This window comes from Microchirus variegatus (genome assembly GCF_963457635.1).
Source record: "Microchirus variegatus genome assembly, chromosome: 19".
Lineage (NCBI taxonomy): Eukaryota > Metazoa > Chordata > Actinopteri > Pleuronectiformes > Soleidae > Microchirus > Microchirus variegatus.
In genome coordinates this window covers 11002468-11026978 of record NC_139820.1, presented here as the reverse complement: position 1 = coordinate 11026978, position 24511 = coordinate 11002468, and the positions used below count along the sequence as shown (strand labels likewise).

Sequence of the window (24511 nt, the reverse complement as noted above, 5' to 3'; positions counted from 1 at the left end):
CAAAATGCTTAGAAAAGTCATAGCCGGCTATTCCCGATCAAACCACATGTTTTGATATAGGATGTGTGGGAGGAGATACTTAGTAAAGTTTTGGGTGCGAGAAGAACAAATCCAAGATGGCCGACATCGTGTTTGGGTCAAATTCACGTTCTTAGACATGTCCGAGGGTGGGGTCTTGTTGCACCTATGAAGTTTCATGCCGATCGGTCAATTTAAGGCAAAGTTAAAGTGCACTTCGTGTTTCGTGGCGAGCCATCAAAATTCGCCAAAATTCGATGGCTGCCGTGGCCACGCCCTTTTGAATCTGCAAAAGTTTCAGATAACTTTTGATCTTGGATGGGTCTAGTACAATTTGACGACGACGACGATGACCGACTTCCTACTAAGTTGAGGTCATGGTGTCGAAAAAATTTATGTTCATCGAATTTCACAAATCTAAATTTCGGCCCACTCCATGGGCGTTTGACCTGTGGGGGCGCTAATGAGCCATTTTGCATTGGTTTTCGCAATTCCATTATTTTATAAAAAAAAAAAAATGTGTTTTGTTGTGGGTGGCAAAGTTTAGCGGGTCAAATTCTGGATCAAATTGGCAAAAGGAAAATAATAAGAATCTGAGCAATTTCAATAGGGTCCTCGCACCCTGTGTGCTCGGTCCCTAACAAGTTTTTCTTTTTGTTTGTAAAAATGAGCCAAGCGAACTTTGTACTGTGCCGTGTTTCCAAATTTCATAAATTCAATCATATATTAAAAATGTTTAGAACTCTTTGTTCAGGTGTCTTTATAATTGGTGAAAATAAATGCTCTGTGTTCTTAAGATTAACTACAGTAAACTATTGCAAACACGAGAATCATTCAGTAATTTCTCTCCACTCATGTACTCGTGCTACTGCTGCAGTTTCACATCTCCTATCTGCCAACTGAAACGTGCCTGTGAATAACAACAAGTATGGTTTTAGAATGTCTGCACCTGTTCCTCACCAGGTAGTCTAATTTGGTTAAAGTTAAACAAACATAACTTAAACACTGGGCCTCGTTTATCTTTCGAGTAAACCCAAATAAATACAGCAAATAATAATGTTTGTGTTTCTGATGGAGCTTGTGGTTTCCCAGTGTTTGCACATGATAACTGAGAGCTGAGCAGAAAAATAAAACCCTGATGGTGTCTCTCTCCCTCCTCCCCCCCCTCATTAAAGAGGAAGCCTTGATCAGACAGACAGTCTGTGTTTCGTGGCTTTACCTGCAGCGTGCAACTCTCAGTCAACATGGTTTCTGTCAGTGGTGAGTACCTCATTAGCTCTAGATGAAAGGATGAAGTATGTGTTGTGGTGAATGCTTCAAATAAGCTCAAATTAATGATTAGACACTAATTGACGTGATGACAAAAAGCAGCATATTCCTGTATTTATTTAATCCGGTTTTGTGAGCGACACTGTTTTATTAACTAAGATGGAAAATGGATAGATATGTTTAAAGGAGATACAGCTATTTAATGCAATAACACTTTAATAGTAGAATTAATAAAACAAAAATCCACAATTACTCATAAGGGCAATTAAATTTTCTGCAAGAAGTTTCTCCATTAATTAATGAAGTTATTTGCACTTAAATGTAACATAATTTCTATAATCGGTGACTTCATAACTAATAGCTTGTATAAAAAGTCCAGTGGCTGATGACACTTATCTGTTCTCTTTTTTTCCATATACAGTCGGTTTTGGTCATTTTTATTTTCCCATCTGATAAAATATAGAACAGTTTAATAATAGATTATATACAAACTTGTCTCTCCAATCTATATTTTGTGTCTGTTTAGTTTTGTTAAGGTCTGACATCTAATGGTGAGACTGCAGATTGCAGATTTACTGTATGTATGTAGCTTCGAGTCTTGATGATCTCTACACTACAGTGTCTTGCCCAAGGACACATAGACATGTAGGTCAATCGAACCTACGGTCTACAAATGGAGACTCCTCCACTCACTGCTCCCTTTTCAAAAGCATGTCAGGGAACTACGGTGGCCTCTGTGTGCCAGAAAGGATGTCATTCTATTTGAGAGGTTGTGACATCATCCATAAGAATCTGAACTCGTACAGTGAAGCCTCAACATTTGCAATGTAGTTTTTTTTCAACCAGAACTTCTCAGATGTAACCAGGCTCCTACTGGATGATACCAGCTGTCAATCACACTGGTATCCACTTATGTATATGGGTCAATGACATGACGTGCATATTTTTGTGTCCAAGTCCATTATATAAAAAAAGCATAATTTAATCTTTTCATGACATCTATCACTTTATTCTATAAAACCTTTTAATTTTCATACATTTTTCAGTAAATTCAAATAATTATATTATTTTATGCTTTGGCTTCTCAAACCCCTAAGATATCAGGTGATGCAGCTGTCCGAGCAAGTGCGCAGACTAAGAAAACTATTAAAAATGTTATTTTAATAATGATAAACTCAAAATAAAATACTCTGGCATAATTTTATGTTTGAAGTCTTTTGAATAATGTTTTTTCCCTAATATCAATAGTTTTAAAGCTGCTAAAATAACTGCAAAACTTTTGTCCAGCAATTTACATTTCCTAAATATCAGGGTGGTGCAACCATAAACATTGGACTTTATTTTGAAGTCAAGAGACATTAGCTGTAAACTTAATGTTGCATCAGCCAGAGGAACCCCAATGTAAAACTAGAAAAAATAAACTTTATCATTAAATAATTTATTTTGTTAAAAAGTGTTCTGTGTGAACTTCATGACAAGGGTAGAAAATAATGCTTGCATCCAAAGAGAAGCTGTTTAATTTGAGTTTAGTTGCAATTGTCAGGTGGCACAACTGTTAATCAGGTGGCACAACTGCAAGGAATGTCACTATATAATGCTATTCAAGGCTCTAAGGTTATCCATGACACTTCTAGAATGTTTATTAGTTTTGAATGGAAAGATATTACACACTTCACCTCCTATTACAGCTCTGATACAAAGTATAATAATAGACTTGTCAGTCAATTACTCGCCAACTTTACATTTAATTAACTGAACACAATGTTGATCAATATTATTAATACAACTTTTCCAGGTCTCCAAAACCTCCTGCCAGCTGCGCTGACATTGGTGATTACATTTAAGGTAAGGTAAATTTAAGAAATTAAACACACACGCATGCACGCACACACACATACACACACAGTTGTGAATATGAAAGATAACAAATTACTTGCAGGCTATGTGTGCACAATGAGGTAAACACAGCCGACCACAGCTGACTCCTGCTCACAAAAAACATTTCCTATGAGGAAGCGATGAGTACAGGTATAACAAAGTAAATGTTACAGAGGGCAGTGAGAAGCAGGTCGAACTTCATTTAGATTAACATACAGTATACTGCACATGCAGTTTTTATTCATTCTTGATCAGTCATGTGTAAAGTACCTTCATAAGGGATACTTGAGTGAAAGTACATTTTACCAGAGAAATGAATGATGAAGTCACTGTTTATAATATTACTGAAGTAAAAGTCATCAAGTATATGCCATTTAGTGTTCTTACGTATCACAAGTAATTTTCTAATATAAAATGTACTTTTTTTTTTACCATACCATACATACCATACACGGTCCGATTGAAGCACAACAACAACAGTGCTAACTTCTAGCTAGGATTCATGTCACAATTTCATGATGGGTTTTATGTTGTTCATCTTTAACATCGCAAGTGCAATTTCTGGAGTCTCAACCATAAAGTAGTGAGTTGATGAATCCAATGATAAAGTCATGAGTCCAGTGTTGAGTTTCTGAGTCCACTGGTACCACACAACACTAGCAGATGTGTTTTCTTGCTGGAAGTGAGACCATGACCGTGGGTTTTATCAGGAAGCTTCTCAAACCCTCTCACTACCACTGAATGTTTTAGTGTTAGCCAGTACTGGACCGTACCAACCTACTTTCACCCCTGAATATGTGTTTGCTGTTTTTATTTAACCATTTATTACTTCACTCCACAGAGTGGGACTGTGTGTGTGTTTGTGCTTCCACACTTGCACTTGCCACTATCACCAGCAGAGGGTGCCAGAGGCTTGTTGCGTGAGTGGGGTGAAGTCTGCCATCTCTGATTGTCTTGTTGTTTATGTTTGATTACAGTATTGCTCGTCGCAGCCTGGAGAGAATTCATCGATTATGAACTACTCAGAATATAACTACAGTGTGGATTACGCTGATTTTGACGCGCTGTGCGTAAAAGCCTCCAACAACCGCTTCCGCCTCTGGTTTATATCGACCTTCTACTCCATCATCTGCATCCTAGGGCTGGCAGGGAACCTTCTGGTCATCCTCACCTTCTTCTACTTCAAACGTCTCAAGACCATGACGGACGTGTACCTGCTCAACCTGTCCTTTGCGGATCTGCTCTTTGCTCTCACGCTCCCATTCTGGGCAGCAAACTCCATGGCAGAGTGGGTGCTGGGCCTAGTGGTGTGCAAATCCATGCACACCATTTACAAGGTCAGCTTCTACAGCAGCATGCTCCTCCTCTGCTCCATCAGTGTGGACCGCTACTTCTCCATCTCTAAAGCGGTCTCTGCTCACCGCCACCGCTCCCAAGCAGTGTTCCTCAGCAAGGTCTCGTCAGCAGTCATTTGGGTGATGGCACTGATCTTCTCCATTCCAGATATGATGTACACCTCCGTCAATAACATCACCTGCACCCCTTACTCCAGCAGCTATGTCCAGCTCCGTGTCCACATCCAAACAAGCCAGATTGTTCTGGGCTTTGCTCTTCCTCTCCTCGTCATGAGCGTCTGTTACAGCAGCATTGTCCACTCCCTTTGCCAGTCTCACACCTTTGAAAGGCATAAGGCCATAAAGGTCATTCTCGCTGTGGTCGCCGTCTTTCTGATATGTCAGGTCCCGTACAACCTGGTCCTTTTCTGGACCACAGTGGTCACAGCAAAAGGAGGAACCGAGGACTGCGACTATGACAACCTTCTCCTCTACGCCACCGATATCACCCAGTGCGTGGCCTTCCTGCGATGCTGCCTTAACCCCTTCGTCTATGCCTTCATTGGAGTAAAATTTCGTCATGACCTCCTGAAGCTGCTAAAGGAGTTTGGATGTGTGAGCCGGGAAAGTTTCTTCTGGTATACCAGTGGCAGGAGAAGGAGCTCAGCGGCCAACGACACCGAAACAACCACCACATTCTCCCCCTAAAGCTGTTTCTGGGTGTTTAACAGTCTAATCAAACTAGCTGAACAACAATATAAAAGTCTGAAATCAACAGTAAAATGTAATAGGTAACATGTACAGAGCAGAAGTCATCTTATTCACATGGACCTTTAGTGCTTTTTGTTGTCTAAGTTTTGTGTTTTGCTGATTCTTAGCAGTGCTACAGACAACATCATTTCAAGAATATTCTTTACATACATACTTACATACATTTCGCTCTAGCTACAGTGTTTTTGAACATTAGTCGAAAGTCTAAAAAAAATGGTTATAATGGATTTCTTAATGATAAAACTGTATTTTTTGTAACATGATTCCAACATTTTAAATAAAAGAGATTCATTTAATTCAAAGGTTGTAAACGAAGAATGCTATGCTTAACATGAACACATGCTATTCTAAATGGCTGAACGTACTACATGATTAAGGCTGGCTTTACACGGCAACGCTCCCGGGTGAAACCAACAAAATATTTTATCAGATGTGCTTTTCGTTTAGACGGCGACGGCGTTTTTGGGGCTTAAAAACGCAAAAAAATGAACCCACCCTCCAGAGTGGAAATCTTAAAAACGCTCCGCTGTCGCGTTCCTGTCTAAAGGGTTGAAAACGCAAAAGTGTTTTCTGAGCTGCTCACGCTGGTAACACATTCGACGCTGAAGTTGGCACCACATTCGCCCCCCGGTTCTCTTTTACCGAATGTGGTGCCAACTTCAGCGTTGTTACGCTGGCTATCCTCCTGTACGCGTTGACGTCAGATCCATGTGCAGTACAGCCAAACAACAACAAACATGTCGGATTCGATCCATCTGTCCGACATTCAAGTTGCCTTAGCTGCTCTGATACCTATCCAGGAGTCATTTCAGCAATTACGCCGAGTTAATGTTGTGGTTTTTGACCGTGGGCTACTCAGCGCTACTAGAGAGAAGTAGAAGGACATTTCAGCGCATGCGCGCGCTCCTGGTGTTGTTGTATGACAGTGCTTCACAGTGCCACCTAGCCACCTGGCATGCATACTACATCAAATTTCACACACTTTTGCGTCACCGTGTGCATGCAGATTTCCACCCAAAGACGCTCGTCTAAATGCGAAATAAAAAGTGGGAACGCAACGCCACTTTTGCGGTTTGTGTTCAGATCGTTGTCGTGTAAAGCCAGCCTAAGAGATTAAGTATATGGGTAACAGATCTCACTGTGTTGGGACCTGTTAAGAATTTTTCTCACTATTGTCACAAGTGCAATTTTAGATTTAATCTTAAATCTTAAAGTGAGAAAAGTTGAATAATTATATAATGATAGCAATCATTATTACTGAGTTTTAGTTAGTGAAATTGCAGCAGAAGATAAAATGCACAGATTTAAGTCAGTAACATCTACTGAATAAACAAGTTTGTAAATTTCAGGCAGTCTTAGGCCATTCGACACCAATATATTTGTTGTTTTAGCAAAACAGTATAATTATTTCTGCTTTATTGGAACACATCAACAAAACATGGAAAACGTGTGTGGGTTTGAAATTTCCACATTTTCAGGGAATATTAAAAAGGCTTAAAAGGAGTCGTGTGGTGTACAGCGACAGCACTGCAGTGCTCATGATCATGCGCTGAATCACAACCCCAACGACTCTGTGAACTAATCTTTTTTAATTCACTGATTCCAATTATTCAGTACACTGAAAACAATTGCTTGACTAGTCACTAGTTTGTGTGTTTGTGTTGCATATAAAACAATGATAAGGCACTTGAATCCACCCATGTTGAGGAGGTACTGTAGTAATGGAAAACGATACCAAACGGAATAGAGTCGAGCCGTGCCGTCCCGAGTCGCGCTGGAACTGTATAGTGGAAAAGCATCATAAGTCAATGTAATGTCCTCTGAAGTCATGGAAACCAGACCAGATAAACACTGACCTTGGCAGGACCAGTAGTCCTCATGGACTGGTAATAGTTAAGGTTCAGGATAACACTTTGTTTAAGCTGTCCAAATGAATGGAAGTCAATTGTCAAGTGTCCTTAACGGATACCTGCATAAACCTGGGTGTGTGTGTTCGTGAGAAACACACCCTCCAGCTATAAACCTTACACTGCTGCAATGACATCATCAGTAGGAGCTGCAGTGATTAGAGATTGTGGCTGCTGATTGGCTGCACAGAAAAAGGGCTGGGGCTTTTATTAATATAAGCATGTGCACACGTGAAGTGTAAAAGTAAAACAGTGAGCAGTCATAGTGTAAAAACTACAGCAGCAGAATATCCATCTGAAGAAATAAGGTAAGATTAACTTTCTTTACCAATAATTATGATCTGTAGCAGAATATATGCATGTTTTGCACAGTTTTGTGTTATTTTTAAATTGCACTACAGATTTTAAAAGCTACCATTTGTTTAACTAGATTATTATTATTATGCGCCACATTATTAGACAAATAATTTAACTTGTAGAAAATATGTAGTGGCTGCTTTTCAAAAATAATAATACAAAACCTTTGGATTCTGTTCAGAAAATATCACATTTTTGTTATACTTTCCAAAATTCTGTATTTGGCATTGGGAGGTTTTAGCTGTTATAGAAAAAAACACTGGTGTAGCCATGGTAACCATCAGTCACCTGGTGAGTCACTGAGCACCACACCTCGTCTGAAACACGGAGAGGGAGTATGAGCGAATCATCCCTCGTATTACACACCCTGCCCTAACAACTAATGCTGATATCAGCGTTGGAGTAAGGCATTTACTCAGTAGTCTGTCATTTTTTACTGACTGGATATTTTACGCATGTGTTGAGCAACAGGAGAGAAACCTCACGTACTCAAACTCACTTTGTTTTCCTTATTAACACAACATCTTTCTAATTATTTGTTATTAAAGTCCAATTTTGATGTTGGTGAACTGGAATAAGAAATAGCTCAAAATGCCCACATTATTAGGTACACCTTCCCACCTTTATAGCCAAAATAGCAAATGATCAATAGATTAATCAGTAATATTGATTATTAGTTAGTGGTTGCAACAAAAACATAAATACCGTAAATTCCTTTTGAATCTTCTCTCATGCCACTTTTTAAAAGTTAATGTATACTCTCTAGCAGCTTTTTTGGCAGACCTGTGTAACTTCTTGTTAAAGCGGACCTAGACCGGAAGTTCCAATTAACGCTGTTTCTTAGTGTGTATCTGCGTCATTACCTTGTTTAAGAAGCCCTGAAGGTCCAAAAAAAACAGTTCAGCCACTGCTGAGAACGCTGTGTTTTGTAATCTTGGGCTCAGCGAGATCTCTGAAAAAACTTGGTCCGGTAACGTAAACAACGGTTCTCCGGAACAGCAGATCGTCCTGCTCCGGGCACTAGTCCGGGCACATCCGGTTCCGTACAAAGTCAAAGTCATAAAAGGGACTGCGGCGGGGAGTCGTGAAGAAGCTATTTTTAAACATTGTTAAAACAATGTTTTGATAATGAGTAGCAGTGCATCCACCGTTCCAGAGGGGGGATCTCGATTCTGAGAGCAGGTGCTGAATATGTCACTTCCGGGTACTGGCCAATCACAAGACAGTCTGTCTTCTGGGTGTGAGAGTTGAGTCTCAAATATTGCGGCTGGGCAACAGCATCAGAAAAAAGAGGATTTCTATCGGCTCGTTTACTAGGAGGTTTTTGACCATAAAAACAAGTTAATGTATGTAAGTAGACCTCCATAACTAACATATATGTGCAACAGGACCACTCTATGTGAGCTTTAACACAAATATTTAAGCCAATCACATTGCAGCAAAATAGTGCATTTAGGCTTGTAGACATGAACAGAATGACAAAACGTTGAATTTCAAACAGAGCACAATTAATTAAATCGATGAATCATTGCAGGCCTACACTGAAACATGAGGTAAATAAGTTACAGAAGGAGAAGAATGCACTGGAAAATGTGTACAGGAAACAAGTCAAGGGTGTGAGACAAAACAATACAACTGCAATAAACAACACAAGATTAGGTTCTGTTCTATCAGTGTTGGTAAGTGGTTGCTCGAACTTGAGGTGAGCACATAAGAAGATGAGTATCTGGGAAAAAAACTGATCATGGGTCTGTTTTTTTTAAACAGGACAAAATGATGGCTGTTATTACAGTGACAACAGTGTAAATGATCTGCCTCCATTGTGATTGTGTCTTTGGTTGTCCCCCAGGACTCTGGATCTCCTAACATGATGCCTACAGCTGAATGCATGTCCCATACGATTCCCAATCATGTTCTGAGGGTGGGTCAGACGATCCGCCTGGGCGAGTCTCAGGAGACAGTCAATCAACATCTCACAAAGCCCAGTGGCAACCAGGCCAACTCTGATCTCGACATTTCCCTGGATAATCTCAACCAGCTAATCCTGGAACTGGATCCAACATTTGAACCCCTCCAGGTCAATGAAAGTCCGTCATGCATCAGCCCTCTCACAGGTACAGTATGACAGTATGAAAGCCACTACCTCAGTATTTCTTAAGGCTGTAGTGTAGGACTGCAGTAGTTTTTGTTGTCATTGATGTTATTATCCGCCTGTGGTTGGGCTTTGTAAACAGAGACCATTGGACATTTGCTTGCTGTGTCCGTGATCTGAACACAGACTCTGTCAGTAAGGTCGTTTGTGTGCATACTAAGGGTGGGAATCGCAGGGTAACTGATGAGCAGCATTGTGTGGTCTCATTTGATGATGGTTAAAAAAAAGCTACACACTACAATTTTACACAAAACAAAATCAACAGAAATTGTCAGATCATCAACAAACAGCATACACCTATAGTGGTGTGTCAAAGTCACTGATAAAACTATTAGTACAAAAGGCCCGGGGCTTTGGAAATTTACCCACCCTTCTGGAGATAGTTTTAAATTTTTATAATGGAGTAATTGCACCACTTCAGCTGTTCTGGGACAAGTGCCCAGACTACTGACACACCCTGCACACAGTGAGCTGCAGACACAGAGAAACTCATCAACAAGTCACACATGAGGGTGGTACAGCAGACCGACTCTGCTCATATAGAGTCAACAAAGCATAATCATGGATTTCCTGTTGCTCATCTTTTCTCAAAATATGTTTAGTTTACTTGTGTGTTGGTGAAACTAACTTCTCCTCTGCTGTGGAAACAAACCAGAGAGATGAGAAATCTGAACATGCATCACAGAAAATCACTGCACACAGAAAAATACATAATTGATGTGCTTTGTTGATGCATGCTACTTTCCTTACTGTTGCAAAACACAATATTTCCCCTGGTAACAGAACTCACCATAGTACCTTCCCAGAGTCAGATGGATTTGGCCATATTTGTATGGACATCATACATGATTATGTAAGTTTGGCTGCAGCCAGAAGCCACATTCTTCTTGACAACGCAGATTTATTTTGTGTCCATCAACATAGAGAGGCAGATTGTTGAGTGCTCAAGAACAAGTTGAGACTTCTTGAGGTGATTTGATATCATGGAAATAGCAGAAACACAATTCAAAGCATAATTTGGAAGGTTTGGCCTGAGTTATGCAAGCAGGTACAAGCAGCTCCTCAGTGAGATTCAGCTGCTGTGTGTTTGCACTGAGGCCAAGCCCTTTCTGCTGACAAAAAGCAAGGCATGAGGTGAAATTAATCATGGACCAGGCTGGGATTTTCCACATTCTTCACAATATTTGATGCTGCAAACTGTTTCAGTGTTCTGCCAACACATTCCTGTCCATCCTCTGCAGACTCTGATGACAATGTCTCCCACTGCGTGTTGGTCCCAAGAGGATGTTCTTCCAGCTCCCCGTCCATCATGGTTGCATCTGTGTCACCCAGTATACCCATCCCAGCACAGAGCAGCCTCAGCTGCAGGACCAATGGCATGCAGGTTCTCTCCGGCTCCCCCACGTGTACTCTGCCACCGCTGCCATGTGGAAGTGTGCCACGACATAATCCCTCGCCAAAGCAAGACAATGGCTTCTCCCTGGGATCCCGCTTGTCAACCTCCAACAGAAACAGCGCCACTTCGCTCCTCTCCACGTCAACATGCTCAGACACCAGCTACATCCTTGGCAGGTAAAACTCAGGGTCTGCCATAAATCAAGTCTGAAATATGCAGCTTGGATGTGCAGTGGATTCTAAACAGATAACTAAAAACAAGATTTTTCTTTGTGATTTTTCAGTGAAAAATTTAAATGTCACAAACTAGAAAACTGAAACCACATTAATTTTAATGTTCCAATGTTTAGTTAAAGGTCCAGAATTAGACATCTAATGGTGAGACTGCAAACTGCAAAATACTTCTCAGCTCACTACACCCCTTTCCTAAATCTTGCCCCACACTAGAGGATAATTGGCAAAATTTTGGTTCCAATCTGGCCATTCTAACAAGTGTGGGTGTCGTCTGATTTTAGGTGGATTTGAACAGATTGTCCGGCCAAATTATTAAAAAATCATGTAGTGTGGGGCACACTTAAGTGTGTCAGGGAACTACGGTGGCCTACATTTACCAGACAGAAGGTAAACACTCTTGCTGCAATTTCCTCTTGCTGGTATATTCACATGGAGTCGACAGATGCATTCTTCTATAATTACTGGTTTGCTTAAGTTTCTGAAGAAATGTTGATGCTCTGTAATGTTTATTCTAAGGCTAAATAACCCCCAAACAATTCTTATACAAACAGACATGGGTAGTATTTCTGCAAATTAACTCAACTGGACCTTTAACGGCTAATCTAAAAACATAGGATTAGGGAGTGTAATAGTAAATGTCATCATCATACAGCATCTTTAAACGCTTCTACTTCCTTCCGATGTAGCTCCCTGTCTCTGGCCAGTGAAGATGCTGTCTCTCCAGAGTCCATCCTGAACGGCACCTGTGTATCCTTCAGTGATGTGTCCTCATTGAGGCTGTTTGAGAACAGGCAATGCCCAGAGAAACCACCGCTGACAAGGCAAGGACAACTGAAGAACCTTCACGGCAAAGGAGCACAGAGCAGTCCAGCTTCACTCTCAAGCTCTTTCACAGATATTCCTGTTCTGTTAGTGAACGGTGCACCACAACCGAATATGCCTGTCCATTCTCCTGCGTCAGAAATGGACTTGATACAGACTATCACTATGTGCCAGTCGAAGCCATCGTCTCCTCACAGTGAGTCGCTGTTGTCACATGAGTCAAACTTCCTGATTGTTGCTTTGTTTCAAACACTTTTTTGACCTCACCCTGGTATCTTTATGGTTGTTTAGGTTTCCAGGCCCGATTCAGTGGAAGTGAGCCCTCAATGAAATTCGTCATGGACACTTCAAAGTTCTGGTTCCGTCCTCACATCAGCAGAGCAGAAGGTAAGAATCTAACGATACCATAATTCAAGACGTACTTGCTTTACTCTTATAATTTAATCTTTTAGTCTTGTATTTTTATATCTCACGAGGTAAAGGACTAAGATACTGACAAGAATTGTTCTATCCTTTCCAGCTGAAGCCCTGATTAAAGACAAGGATACAGGAGCATTTGTGATCAGAGACAGCACGTCCTACAGAGGCAGTTTTGGTCTGGCCATGAAGGTTGACCAACAGCACAGCTTCACTGCTTCTGCCTACCCAGGTAAAGACTTCTGTTCCATCACCTTAAGACATATATTGACATTTTGACAGACAGTTGACTCTATAAAGAAGGACTGAAATTAACAATTTGTCAGTCTTCCATAAAACGCCAAGGTTTTGTGGGTTTTATGTTTTTTCCAAAATTCACATTTAAACAGCTGACAATAAAGTTACACATACTATATTTATATATAAACTTACTATTAATTAATACAGTATTTCTTTTTTGTTAGTTTTGTGTATTTTTATTTTTGTGAATTCCATTCCATTCCATTTTAAAAATTTTCAAGTTATATAACAATTTAAAAAATTTAAAAATGTAAAATACATGAATACATTTTAACTTAATATGTAGTTATACGTTATGTCCACTGGGTCATGCATGGGACACTGGCGGCCTGCAGGTGTCTCTCGATGGCATTAATATAATTAGAAATTTGCATTTGGCAAAGTTTTCGGCAGTGTGGCTTGTCTGAGCTTTGGTTGTTTTGAGAATTACATCAATGTCTATGAAATGTGTGGTGGTCACATACTGTATGCCTCTGTGGCAACTCTGTTGCATGGCTTAGAACTGTGTACCTTGGCTCAAGCTTTTGAAAGTCTTTGAATCCGAAACCCTGCATCCATAATAGCATTCTGACGGGCAACTGTAAAGCCTGTGATGTGGAGGGAGGCAAAACATATGTACTGCAATCATACACTTTACATAAGCTGTATGAATTAAATCAATGCTTTTTTTTGCAACTTAAGATACAATTTTGAGTGGAATTTTTCTTTCTACATCTGATGATCTTTCATAGCACACTTGTATGGCACAACACAGTGGTAAAAAAAAAACAAAAAAAAAAACATGAAGATCGTGTTTTACAATCCCATATAGGATGGGTGGGGGTGGGTGAAATATAGATTTGGTGACTATCGATGTCCTTCCTCTTGCAATTCAATAATCGTTATGAAAGGGCAAGTTCAATACATAGACTTTATACACTGTTCTCTACGTTGTGAATAAATCCTGCATGTTTAGTTTCTTCATTTAGACCACGTGTCAAACTCAAGGACCGGGGGCCACATGTGGCCCGCGAGTGATTAATTGGTCTTAAAAATCTGTGTTAAAATAGGTCTATGCTGCTTTAAGGCGTGCATTGACCATAAACTACATTTCCCGCCACTTGATCGCAGTGTATCATTGTATATGCATCATGCGACGAGTGAAATTGAGATTGAGACTGTGATCGCAGCAGAAAGTGTTCACAAAGGCCACCACCAAAAACGATGGGGCAGTGAAAGCTAACTTTATTGTGGCTGAAGAAATGACCCGTGCTTCAAAGTCTTTTTCTGAGGGTGTGTTTTTGAAGCAGTGCATGCTGAAGGTGTGTGAGCAGGTCTGACCCGACCAGATATAGACTTTTAAAACCGTTAGTTTGTCAAGAAACACCATCCTGGACCGGGTTACTCTATAATGCATAATATTTGTAACTTGTATAAGTAATAAATACAGAAAGTTATTTAGCAATATGTTACTTAGTAGGTACCTTTATTTTACATTATATTTGGTTACATTTATTATTTATGGTAGTTATCTGGCCCTTTGAGGGTAACCATTATGCTGATGTGGCCCTGAGTGAAAATGAGTTTAACACACCTGATTTAGACAGATATCGTGATGTATCGGTATATGATTGTCTTGCATTATATTGATTATCACAGAATCGTAATGTGATAATTTGTTGATATCGTCGATGTATCGTAACGTGAAGTACCTTGTGATTATCACCGCTGCTACTTAACTAGTCAGTTGCCTAATCTAATGAGTGGACATTAGATTATATTATATAATATTATAGAAAACATTATAGAAAAGTCACAGCAGTGTTCGATCAGCTACAGAAACGAAGGACAGCGTCCTCCTTCACAGTCAAAGTGAAGTGAACACACTGAAACACTTTTCTATGGACCGGAGATCTGAAAAGGCAAAGGAATCACTTACGCAACTCTGTCGATGTGTATGGTCATGTCTGACGACATCCAGCTATCTGTGGTGAGGCAGGAGACAGTGTTGTTATTTTTTTCCACCCACAGTATACCCTGTGTAAACACAAAAGAAAACCAGCTGTTTATGGCACTGTAAGCAATCAAAGACAGAAAAAAGAAACCTCATTCACAAAACAATACTGAGGCTCACTTCATTTGTAGTTTTTTTGGGGAAAACTGAACAACAGCAGAAATGTGAGCAGTGTGTTGGCACTGAGGTCGGTTCAGTGTTTGCAAGTTCAGAGAACATTCCTCTCCCAAGGAAAATCAGGGAACAGAATTATCCTGCTGAGGAATGTCACTACTCCTTCTGGTCTTTGTGTTATACTTTCAGGGGAGAATTTGCAATGGAAAAATGTTGTCAAACAAAATTGTTAAAGCTTTTTTCAGAGATGACAGGAATAGGAAAACCAAGAGAGGTATGGTTCGATTGAATGAATGTGTTTTACAGAAAATGCGTGCGTCACATAATGAGGTCTTTCAGATCTTATGTAACTTCAGTCAACACACGAATTTGCCTTGAGATCATCATCTTGGTTTTTGTTGCCGTCTTGTGGACTGTTCTTGTGGTGCGGGGGATTAAAACAAAGGAAAATGTTGAAGAAATCTAAATAATTGACCAAGTATGGGGCACGACACTGCTGGTGCCTCTTTACCACTGTACTTAAACATCAGTAAAAACTTCCTGGAATGTGTCCTATCATCCAAACAGGAGAGAGTATTTCAGAAAGTCTTCGGCACTTCCTCATTGAATCATCTACCAAAGGTGTTCGCATCAAAGGCTCCTCTCATGAACCGTACTTCGGTAAGTTCTGTAAAAGTTGACAGCACCTACTGTTCTTTCTTATTTTTTGTCATTTAATCTATAACTTCAATTTTGCCTCGAATGCTCTCGCCTACGCAACATGACTCCACAACCACAAGTGAGTCAGACATGTGTGTCCTCAAGGGACGTGGGTGGGCAGCAAAGCAGGGACACTGCCTTTTCTATAGTGGTATGAGTTCATAGGGCGTGTCCTCACGCCCACATACGAGCTTAGTTGTGGTCGCCTCTTTCTTATCAGAGCTTGAGAATTGAAACATATAAACTGCAGTACCTGCCTCTATCTTGAGTTTCATTGCAGAGATCATGGACCCATGTTACCATGTTATTCTGAAAAATCCCCAAAAAGGGGAACATTTAAGTCATTTACAGATGAAGTACAGATGAGTCATGCCTTTTATTCTGAAAAAAAGATGACGGTTAAAGATTAGTTTAGATTAGAAGAAAAAAGGTTGGTATAGAAAAAAGGGTTTTGTCTGACGAAGATATGATAATTTGGCCAACCATTCATCCATCCATTCATTATCTACCGCTTTATCCTCCACTGGAGGGTCAGGGGAGGTGCTGTGCCAATCTCAGCTGACATAGTGCGATAGGCGGGGTACATCCTGGACAGTTCGCCAGTCCATAGCAAGGACACACATAGAGACCAACAATCATTTACTCTCACATTCACAACCACAGTCAATTTAGAATGACCAATTCACCTAATCCCCACATTTGCATATTTTTGGACTGTGGGAGGAAGCTGGAGAAAACCCACGCACACATGGGGAGAACATGCAAACTCCATGCAGAAAGTCCCTTGTTTCAACTGGGGCTCGAACCTAGATCAACCCAGATTGCTTGGAAAAAATGTTTTACCCTACGCCAAATTTACTTAACCCGACCCCAAATAACACTGCAGTCATTGGTAAATCAAATCTTTAAACACTTTATACTTAAAATAAATATTTTGTTTTTTTCTCCGAATTTTTGATTGTAGTTGTAAACATGAATGCCCTTATCGTGTTTGTGTTTAGCTAAAACCTTTTTTTTCCCTGCATTGTTTTAAAAGGTAGTCTGTCTGCCCTGGTTTACCAGCACACTATTACAGCTTACGCTTTACCCTGCAAATTACTGCTCCACTCCCAAGGTAAGTACAGTGTGTGTGTGTGTGTATGCGTGTGTGTGTGTGTGTGTACTCATATCTTAAGGACGTTTTCTGGCATAAACAGTGACATTGTCAGGACCAGTAGTCCTCATGAAGACCAAAACATGATCCTAATGAAGCAGAACCTACATTTTAAGACGCTGGTTTAAGTTAGGATTAATGTGATTTGTGGTTAGGTTAAGGTTATGATTAAGGGTTAATCGCACTTTGGCATGCACAACCAGGAAGGAAAAGATTATAATAAATAAATGAATGAATTAATGAATAAATAAATACAGAAATAAATTAATGTATTCATAGATAAAATAATGAATAAAAGCATGGATGAAATAAGTGTCTAAATAAATAAAATAATAAATGAATACATATAATTATTTTTATTTATCAAAGTTTTTTAATTTATTATTTTATAAATGTATTCATGTATTCCTGTTCTAATTTTTTAACAAATAATTGTATTTATTTATGTCATTTATGGTCCTCCATAACCATAAAGCTCCCATTCTAAGTTTATCTCTAGTCACTTCTTCAAATGCATCAGGCTTTCTCTTGGACTATTTAGACATTTGACAAGAAATTGACTAGTATGTCCAAAACTCTGTATTTGTCTGTTGTGCTTGAAACAACACAAGCAACAACAAGAAATGATTTGAATATAAGATGACAGAAAAGGTTTCGTTTAATCTATTTAAATGCATGGATGTCAATGCAGTGTCCTGTGTGTATGTGGTAAAATTAATGTCTCGTCTTGTCTTTCTTCTGAGAGCAGCTGAAGAGAAGAATAATTACAAACCATCATCAGAGGCTAAAACAGGTGAGACTCGGTAACTTACACTGACACCTCTTGTTAGCATTAGCATGTAATGCACCAAGTTTAGACATAGGCCTTCATTGCTAGTACTGATACTTTAATGGACACTGAAAAAAACAAACTCAACAACTTGCCATTTAAATAAACTGAAGGGCAGGAGATGTTACATTTAAATATAAAAATGCTTTAGCTAATATCTGTGTTCTTACCTTTTCTTCTGCACTAGCAGTATGTTAGCAGCACCTTGTTCCAAAATGGGCCCTCTCCACAGCCTGTCATGTTTTAGCTGGAAAAGCACAGTTGTTACTGGTCACATTAACGATGTTCACTTCAGTCAGGACATTGTGAGCACAAACCCTGAAACTGAGGAAGCTAAATCAAACTCAGCCATCATTCATTCGAGTGTTACAGTTTACCTATGGCAAACGGTTTGAAAATGTAATTGCTATACAGGATATTCACTACAGATGTCTGCAACGCAATTTTACTAGCCAACACTACAGTTACAGGTATGGGATATGGGGTTTATCATGATATATAGCTACATGTTTACTTTTATGACTGACCTACACTGTGCTATCTATCTATCTATCTATCTATCTATCTATCTATCTATCTATCTATCTATCTATCTATCTATCTATCTATCTATCTATCTATCTATCTATCTAAATTAAGAATAGGTATTACTCACTTACCTACCATATGTCACAGTGTTGTCTTTTAGCTTTGTCATAATTAGTTATATTAGCACCAGCAATGTTGCAACTTTGATTCATGATGAGTAAAACATTTGAGGACGAAATTTGTTTATTCAGGCTACAGAACTTAATGCTTTGTTGCTAGCTAAAAATGAACAGGCTACTAGCTAGCTAGAAGTAGGCTAAAAATACCGCCTGCATGAAATGTGATAGTATAAAGTAGCTTAAACCAGTAAATTAAATCAACAAACCACCAAATATTATAAAGATACTGAAACTATTATACTTAAAATATAACTTATTAGAAACACACACAATATTTTTGACATTGAACAAAACCAGGACTGCTAATGACACATTAGTTGTCTGTTTCCCCTTTAATCAACATTTACTGTGCTAGCCATTATATTGTCAATGACTTAATGAATGACTAATGAATGTAAATCCATTTTCCATTTGCTATGTGTTGAAACAGCTATTAGTCAGGACAATAATATTTTACTTTAACTTATATATTTTATGTTTTAAAGCATAAGATAAAGATTTTCTTTAATCAAACATGTATCTTTTGGGAGTGTGTGGTGGTTTATCTATTTAAAATAATTAAAGTTGTGAAGGACTTTGTTTGGTGATGCTTTCAGGATTGGGAGAGAGATGCCGACTACAACTTTCTTGTCTTATTGTTTTGTTGTATTATATATTTTCCCTTTTTTCCAAATTCTACCAGTAACACATTGTCTTTTCATAGCTTGCAATTTCATCTACCTGAACGCTGTCCCCACTGAGATGCTGACAGGCCCTTATGCCGTCCAGAAGGCCGTGTCCTCTACATTTGAGAAGACCCCAGGTTCCTTCACACCAACCGTCGTCAACCTGAAGGTGTCGTGGAAGGGTGTCACGCTGACAGACATCAACAGGAAGTAAGAAAAAAGACACTCGCTGCTGAGATTGTACAGTAAATCAAGGTGGTGCGGATCTGTGGTTTATGCGTTTGCATGCAACATTTCATATGATCACTTACTCTAACACGATTTCTTTCTCTTTTTTTTTTTAACCACATCCACAGGCTTTTCTTTAGACGCCATTATCCTGCTCACCTGCTCAGCTACAGTGGTGAAGACCCAGACAATCGATTGTGAGTTTACATGTGACAACATGTACCCAAATAAATGGATGAAGTGATAAACACCTGGTTTGGAAACATTATGCAACGCTCTTTATGACTGAGAGCTGAGAGTTTGACCACAGTATTCAATTGTGTGTTTCCCAAATTTTCTATACGATGACCCACTTTTTAAAGATGGCAAACTATCATGACCCATATCACAATATCAGTTGTGACAAAAGCTATTTTGTGCATAATTTAGCAACTAATTCAAAGCCATATATGCTAAATCTAGCATCATTTTGAGTTGGACAGAAACAGAATCATTTAAAACATATATCTATAACAAGACCTAAAGTATATCTTATATAAAAGGTGGGGAAAATTCTGCAAATTTGTTTGGGGACCCAAAAAAAACATCAATGTGACCTGTCTCTTCCCAGAGATCGAATATACTCACTTCAACCACTTTAAAGTTAAATAATTTGGTTTCCATAGCCTTTGAATAAACCTTTTATATGTACTTTAGATGAGGACCTTGCTTTACAGAAATAAAAAACAGCTGGAATGTGCGTTTCATGTATACAGTACGTTTGCCATGCAAAGAAGAAGAACTGTATCCTTTAGGCAATGAATAGTTCCCTTATACACTTGTGGGAGTCCTAATTCTTACACGCTGGACCCTTAAAATAATACAAATATAATACATATGTGGACTTTTACATTTGTAATCTCTAACTTTTCCTGTTTTACTCTCACAGGTGGGTGAACGGTACTACATTTGGTGCAAGGTAAATGTCTTTTATTCCTCACGCTATCGCAAGAATGTCCTCATGTGAGGATCCACACTGAGCCCTCGCTTTTTTTTTAAGACTCATCTGCAAATCACTATACTTAAATAAGGAAAAAAAACAAACCCAACATATTGTTTTGTATTTCCATTTTGTTCAAATTATACCTAATCTGTTCCTTGTTTGTGCAAACAGGATGTTTGGCTTCGTGGCAAAAGGCATAGAGGCAGGCATGGAAAATGTCTGCCACGTTTTTGCACAGTACGACCCCCTGCAGCCTTGCAACAAGGTCGTTGAGGTGATTCAGGCTGCCATAGCCAAGCTACAAACACTGAAGGACTGACACAACATCACAACACTGTTTGTTTATACTGTACTGATTTTGCAACATTCAGCAGAAATTAAAGTGTTACCTAGTTCTGTGGTTGGATTAAATCAGAGTGAAAAGCGTGTGAGTGTATCTGCGGCATATATGAAGATATACAAGACTGAAAAACTGTCAAAGAGGGAAGACATACAATGAATGTTGTAAATTAATAATGTTAAAATAATGTCTAAGCAGCTTAGAAGATAAAAAAAATACTGATCTCTTGCTGGAGAGATGAAGCTGCCTGGGAGATGATTTCAGTGTCAAATGTTATTGTATAAAACCAGCACATTGCACATAGTTTAGTACATGATTCGACAGTTTTGTCTCATTTCTTCATGACAATGGACTTTTAAATCATTTCACGTAGATACCAGAATACATGATGATGAGAGGATTTTGAAGGTTCTGTAAAGAAAAGTGATTAAAATAGCGAAACATTGTCCTGTTCATTTCAAAGCGCAGCCATTGCATATGCCCTTACTTGTACAGTTCTGAATGTATTTATTACTGCAATGAATCTGTGTATTAATTAATTTGCACTTTTTAAGAACAATTTACAATTAAATTTACTCAACTGCCTTTGTGTATGTGTAATATGTTTGTGCGTGAAAGAGTGACTCATCTTTTCCTTTGTCTCACCATCACCAGTAAAGAGCTGGTTCAGCTGGAGTCACGCGATACTTTTAGTTTATACTACACTGAAAGGTGTCAGTCATCTCTGTGGAGACCAGACACGTACTAGCCTCTTTTCTTTGGCTTTTAACACAACATAGAGCGTTGATTTTATGTGTTTTATGTTTTTATGTGTTTTTATGTGTTTTTATGCGACTGTATTTGTTTTGTTGTGTCACATTTTCGATTTTATCTTTCTATTTTATTTCAGTTTTTATTTTTATTTTTGTTTTACCTATTGTGCAGCACTTTGGTAACAGTTTGTTTGTTTAAACTCGTGCTCTATAAATAAAATGGATTGGATATGCTGCAGTCGGCTCAAGAGAGTAACAGATAAGTGTTTTGCTCCGATAGTTGAAGATAAAACATCTAAACGGAGAGTGCAAAAGTGTTTTTTTCTGTCCCTAACTGTCACAATCTTAAGATACCGAAGAAAAGCTGGTTTGTCTGTTTGTGGTGGCTGTAAGATGGTGGTCACTGTAAACCAAGGCCTTTACCTCATGCTGCGTTCACAGCGGACGTGAAAGTGAAGTGAATTTAGAGTCGGCCGGGCTGTGTGTAGCGAATATTGCTTCAAATTTAAAGTTGAAAAGAGGGAATGTGGCAAATGTTTATGTTTTGAAATCATGTTTTGGCATGTGGCGCCATTGCAGTCAGTAGAGTCTCAGCTGCCGAGCAACTACCGGTTGCCAGTTACGTCAGAAAACGAAAGCTAAAAGACCTTGATATTTTGAATTTGAATGTAGTAACCGTTTTTGGCCACATTCTTACATATGGCGCCTTTAAATATAAACTGATGTCTCTTTTATCTAAACATAGCCATACGAGTTCACAAAATGCTGATTAACAGCTTCACTTGTGTTGTGACGTGTTTCTCAGTATAGTGGTGTTTGGTTCATGCTGCACACAGGAGTGATTTTGGGACAACAATGCAGGTTGGAGTTTGACAAAAATATAAATAAATCGCCCACAAATAGTTTAACAGGAAATTTCTACTGCTCAAAAAAACCATAGTCTGAGAGAATAATCACGTCTTGTCCCCGCCCACACCTGCTCTGCCGGTGTATAAACACAAACGCTCCCTTGGTCACGTCTGACTCGCTTGACCAAGACTGTTTTCAGTATCATCAGTGTTCATGAAGAACAAACAGAGACAGATTAATAACAACAGAAGTTACGCACTGCAGCTTTAACGCACATGATATGAACTGTACCAATTTTTGTTTACACAAACAAAATCAGGGCTACAATCGTAACACAAGCAATGAAGAAAGGTTGATTTGACAGAAAACACAAGAGTCTGCACATAATTATTGTCATTATTATATTTTATTTTAAATGATATCGTGTTAGATAAAAGCATAATGCTTCATTTTGTAGTTACTGGGCTCCCAAAATGAAATGTGTGCTTCATGAAGCAGAGCAAAAATCAAGCACAGAACTGCATAGATAATAACTTTAAATATCCTTTAACGTATTCTGAGGCACCCAAATACAAAGCACAACAGTCCATTTCATCTTTGTAATATCTTTGGTGCCGATTTAGCGTTAAAAACTCTAAATCTAAGGTGTAACAGATAGCATGTGTTACATAACCCCAAGTGGAGTACTGAAGATACACTGCAGTGTTAAATATTTACAAATACTGCCCTCCTCTGGTGAAGACGTGGAATCTGACTCCTCTGCAGCGGTGAGCTCACTGCTGTCAGCGTCACAGTGAGCAGGTTTTTCTTTCTTTTTCTTTTTAAGGGTAAATCTTAAAATGTGGCTACATTGTGAGATGAGTCACACATTTATGTATCTTATATATAAGACTCTCAAAGTGCACACATTGTGAATGTCTCGCTCGGTGCTCATGTTCTTTTAAGTGCAAGCATTTAGGGATGATATGAAAATGAAAAAAAAAAACACACTGTTGAATTGATGTAAATATTACGTTTAAAGTGATGTTACAGGGCTTTTTTTGGGGGGTGGTTGTACTTTACTGAGTATCAGCATGAGACCCAGTGTGAAACATTTGATAACTTGGCAACAAGGTAACAAGGAAAACAAAATATAATGTGTGTTATAAAGTGTGACAAGATTTTGATCAAATCTATGACCAATGCCGACTTAAATCTATGATATATTGAGAATATATTTTAGGACTTTGACTCACTGTGAGACAGCTTTTTCTGACTGGAAACAGAAGTGGCTTTGTAAACCCCTCTCTGCACCAAAGTCCCCAGAGAAAATAAATGATTATACTTCAAGCCGATCAAGTTCAAATGTCTTATTTTGTATTGTCCATGTTTAGAATCATTTATTTGGAATTACCTCGGTGACACAAACGTACCAAATGAGTGTGTCCCAGCAAGCTAAAAATGACAATTTTCTCTATGGACTTTGGTGTGGGTGATGAAGTGGTTGACAAACCCTAACCCTAACCCTCACAAAACAGTGATAATAAGTAGAAAATATAGTCGTATGGTATCTTAGACTTAAGTAGGCATAGATTTTTTTTCTGTGAGCTTTTTGTTAAGTGAATAAAATCAGTTTGTCCTTGTATCTGGCAGCCATGACTTCAGTCTAGTCCTCATTGCCTCATACAACAGCATGTTAAACAACCAAGACCTCACCCTTTAAAAAAAAAAAAAAAAAAAAATGTATGTACTCTTTTTACCACTGTTATATTCCTACATCTCATCTGCACACGTTCAATATCCACCGCTCCATACTGTGTTTATGTGTCAGGATGGAGGATGGTCAAATAACTGATGTAATTAAATGAGTGTTATAAAATGGAACCGGGGTCAATGGTGTAATAAAGTGACTGTACATGTAACACAAAAAATAGATTCAGTGTAAAGTTACTCTATAATGAAAAATAGCTTTCAGTATAGCACTAAATAAATAGTGGTTATATTGTCACTTCATATGGCACGTTTACATTCTTTCTTATTTTTCCACATTTCACTGTAGTATTGCCTTCAGTTAATACATAAAAGTAGAAAGGTGTGATGGTGTAGTGATGTAATGTGCTACTTGAGTCTTATCCTTTTTAAAACCCTTAACCGCATAATAATTTCTGCACAGTCTCTCACTTAAAATATTTCTCTTAAAACAAACAAACAAACAAACAAACAATATCAGCTTAAGCCCGCCCCACACAAGAGGTCAGATTTTGGTCCTGATCTGGCCCTTCTGACAATCATGGGTGTCCGATTTTAGGCTGATTTGAACAGATTATCTGGCCAAATTATCCTGTAGTGTGAGGGATTAACAAACGT

At 38.8% G+C, this 24511-nt stretch overlaps 2 protein-coding genes across 2 annotated transcripts; both read left to right on the top strand.

The window, feature by feature from the left end:
* Positions 1 to 3855: 3855 nt before the first annotated feature.
* On the top strand, positions 3856 to 5207 carry ccr7 (chemokine (C-C motif) receptor 7; the record flags this gene model as incomplete). The annotated part of the gene is made up of 2 exons (XM_083906052.1): positions 3856 to 3861; positions 4143 to 5207. The coding sequence occupies 2 exons, from the start codon at positions 3856 to 3858 to the stop codon at positions 5205 to 5207; spliced, it is 1071 nt and encodes a 356-aa protein (XP_083762178.1).
* Positions 5208 to 9401: 4194 nt separating this feature from the next.
* LOC310940980 (tensin-4-like) lies at positions 9402 to 20543 on the top strand (the record flags this gene model as incomplete). Its single annotated transcript, XM_083906051.1, has 12 exons — positions 9402 to 9648; positions 10928 to 11258; positions 12002 to 12333; positions 12429 to 12524; positions 12658 to 12786; positions 15529 to 15625; positions 16701 to 16783; positions 17559 to 17606; positions 19053 to 19224; positions 19371 to 19439; positions 20171 to 20200; positions 20396 to 20543. The coding sequence occupies 12 exons, from the start codon at positions 9402 to 9404 to the stop codon at positions 20541 to 20543; spliced, it is 1782 nt and encodes a 593-aa protein (XP_083762177.1).
* Positions 20544 to 24511: the final 3968 nt, after the last annotated feature.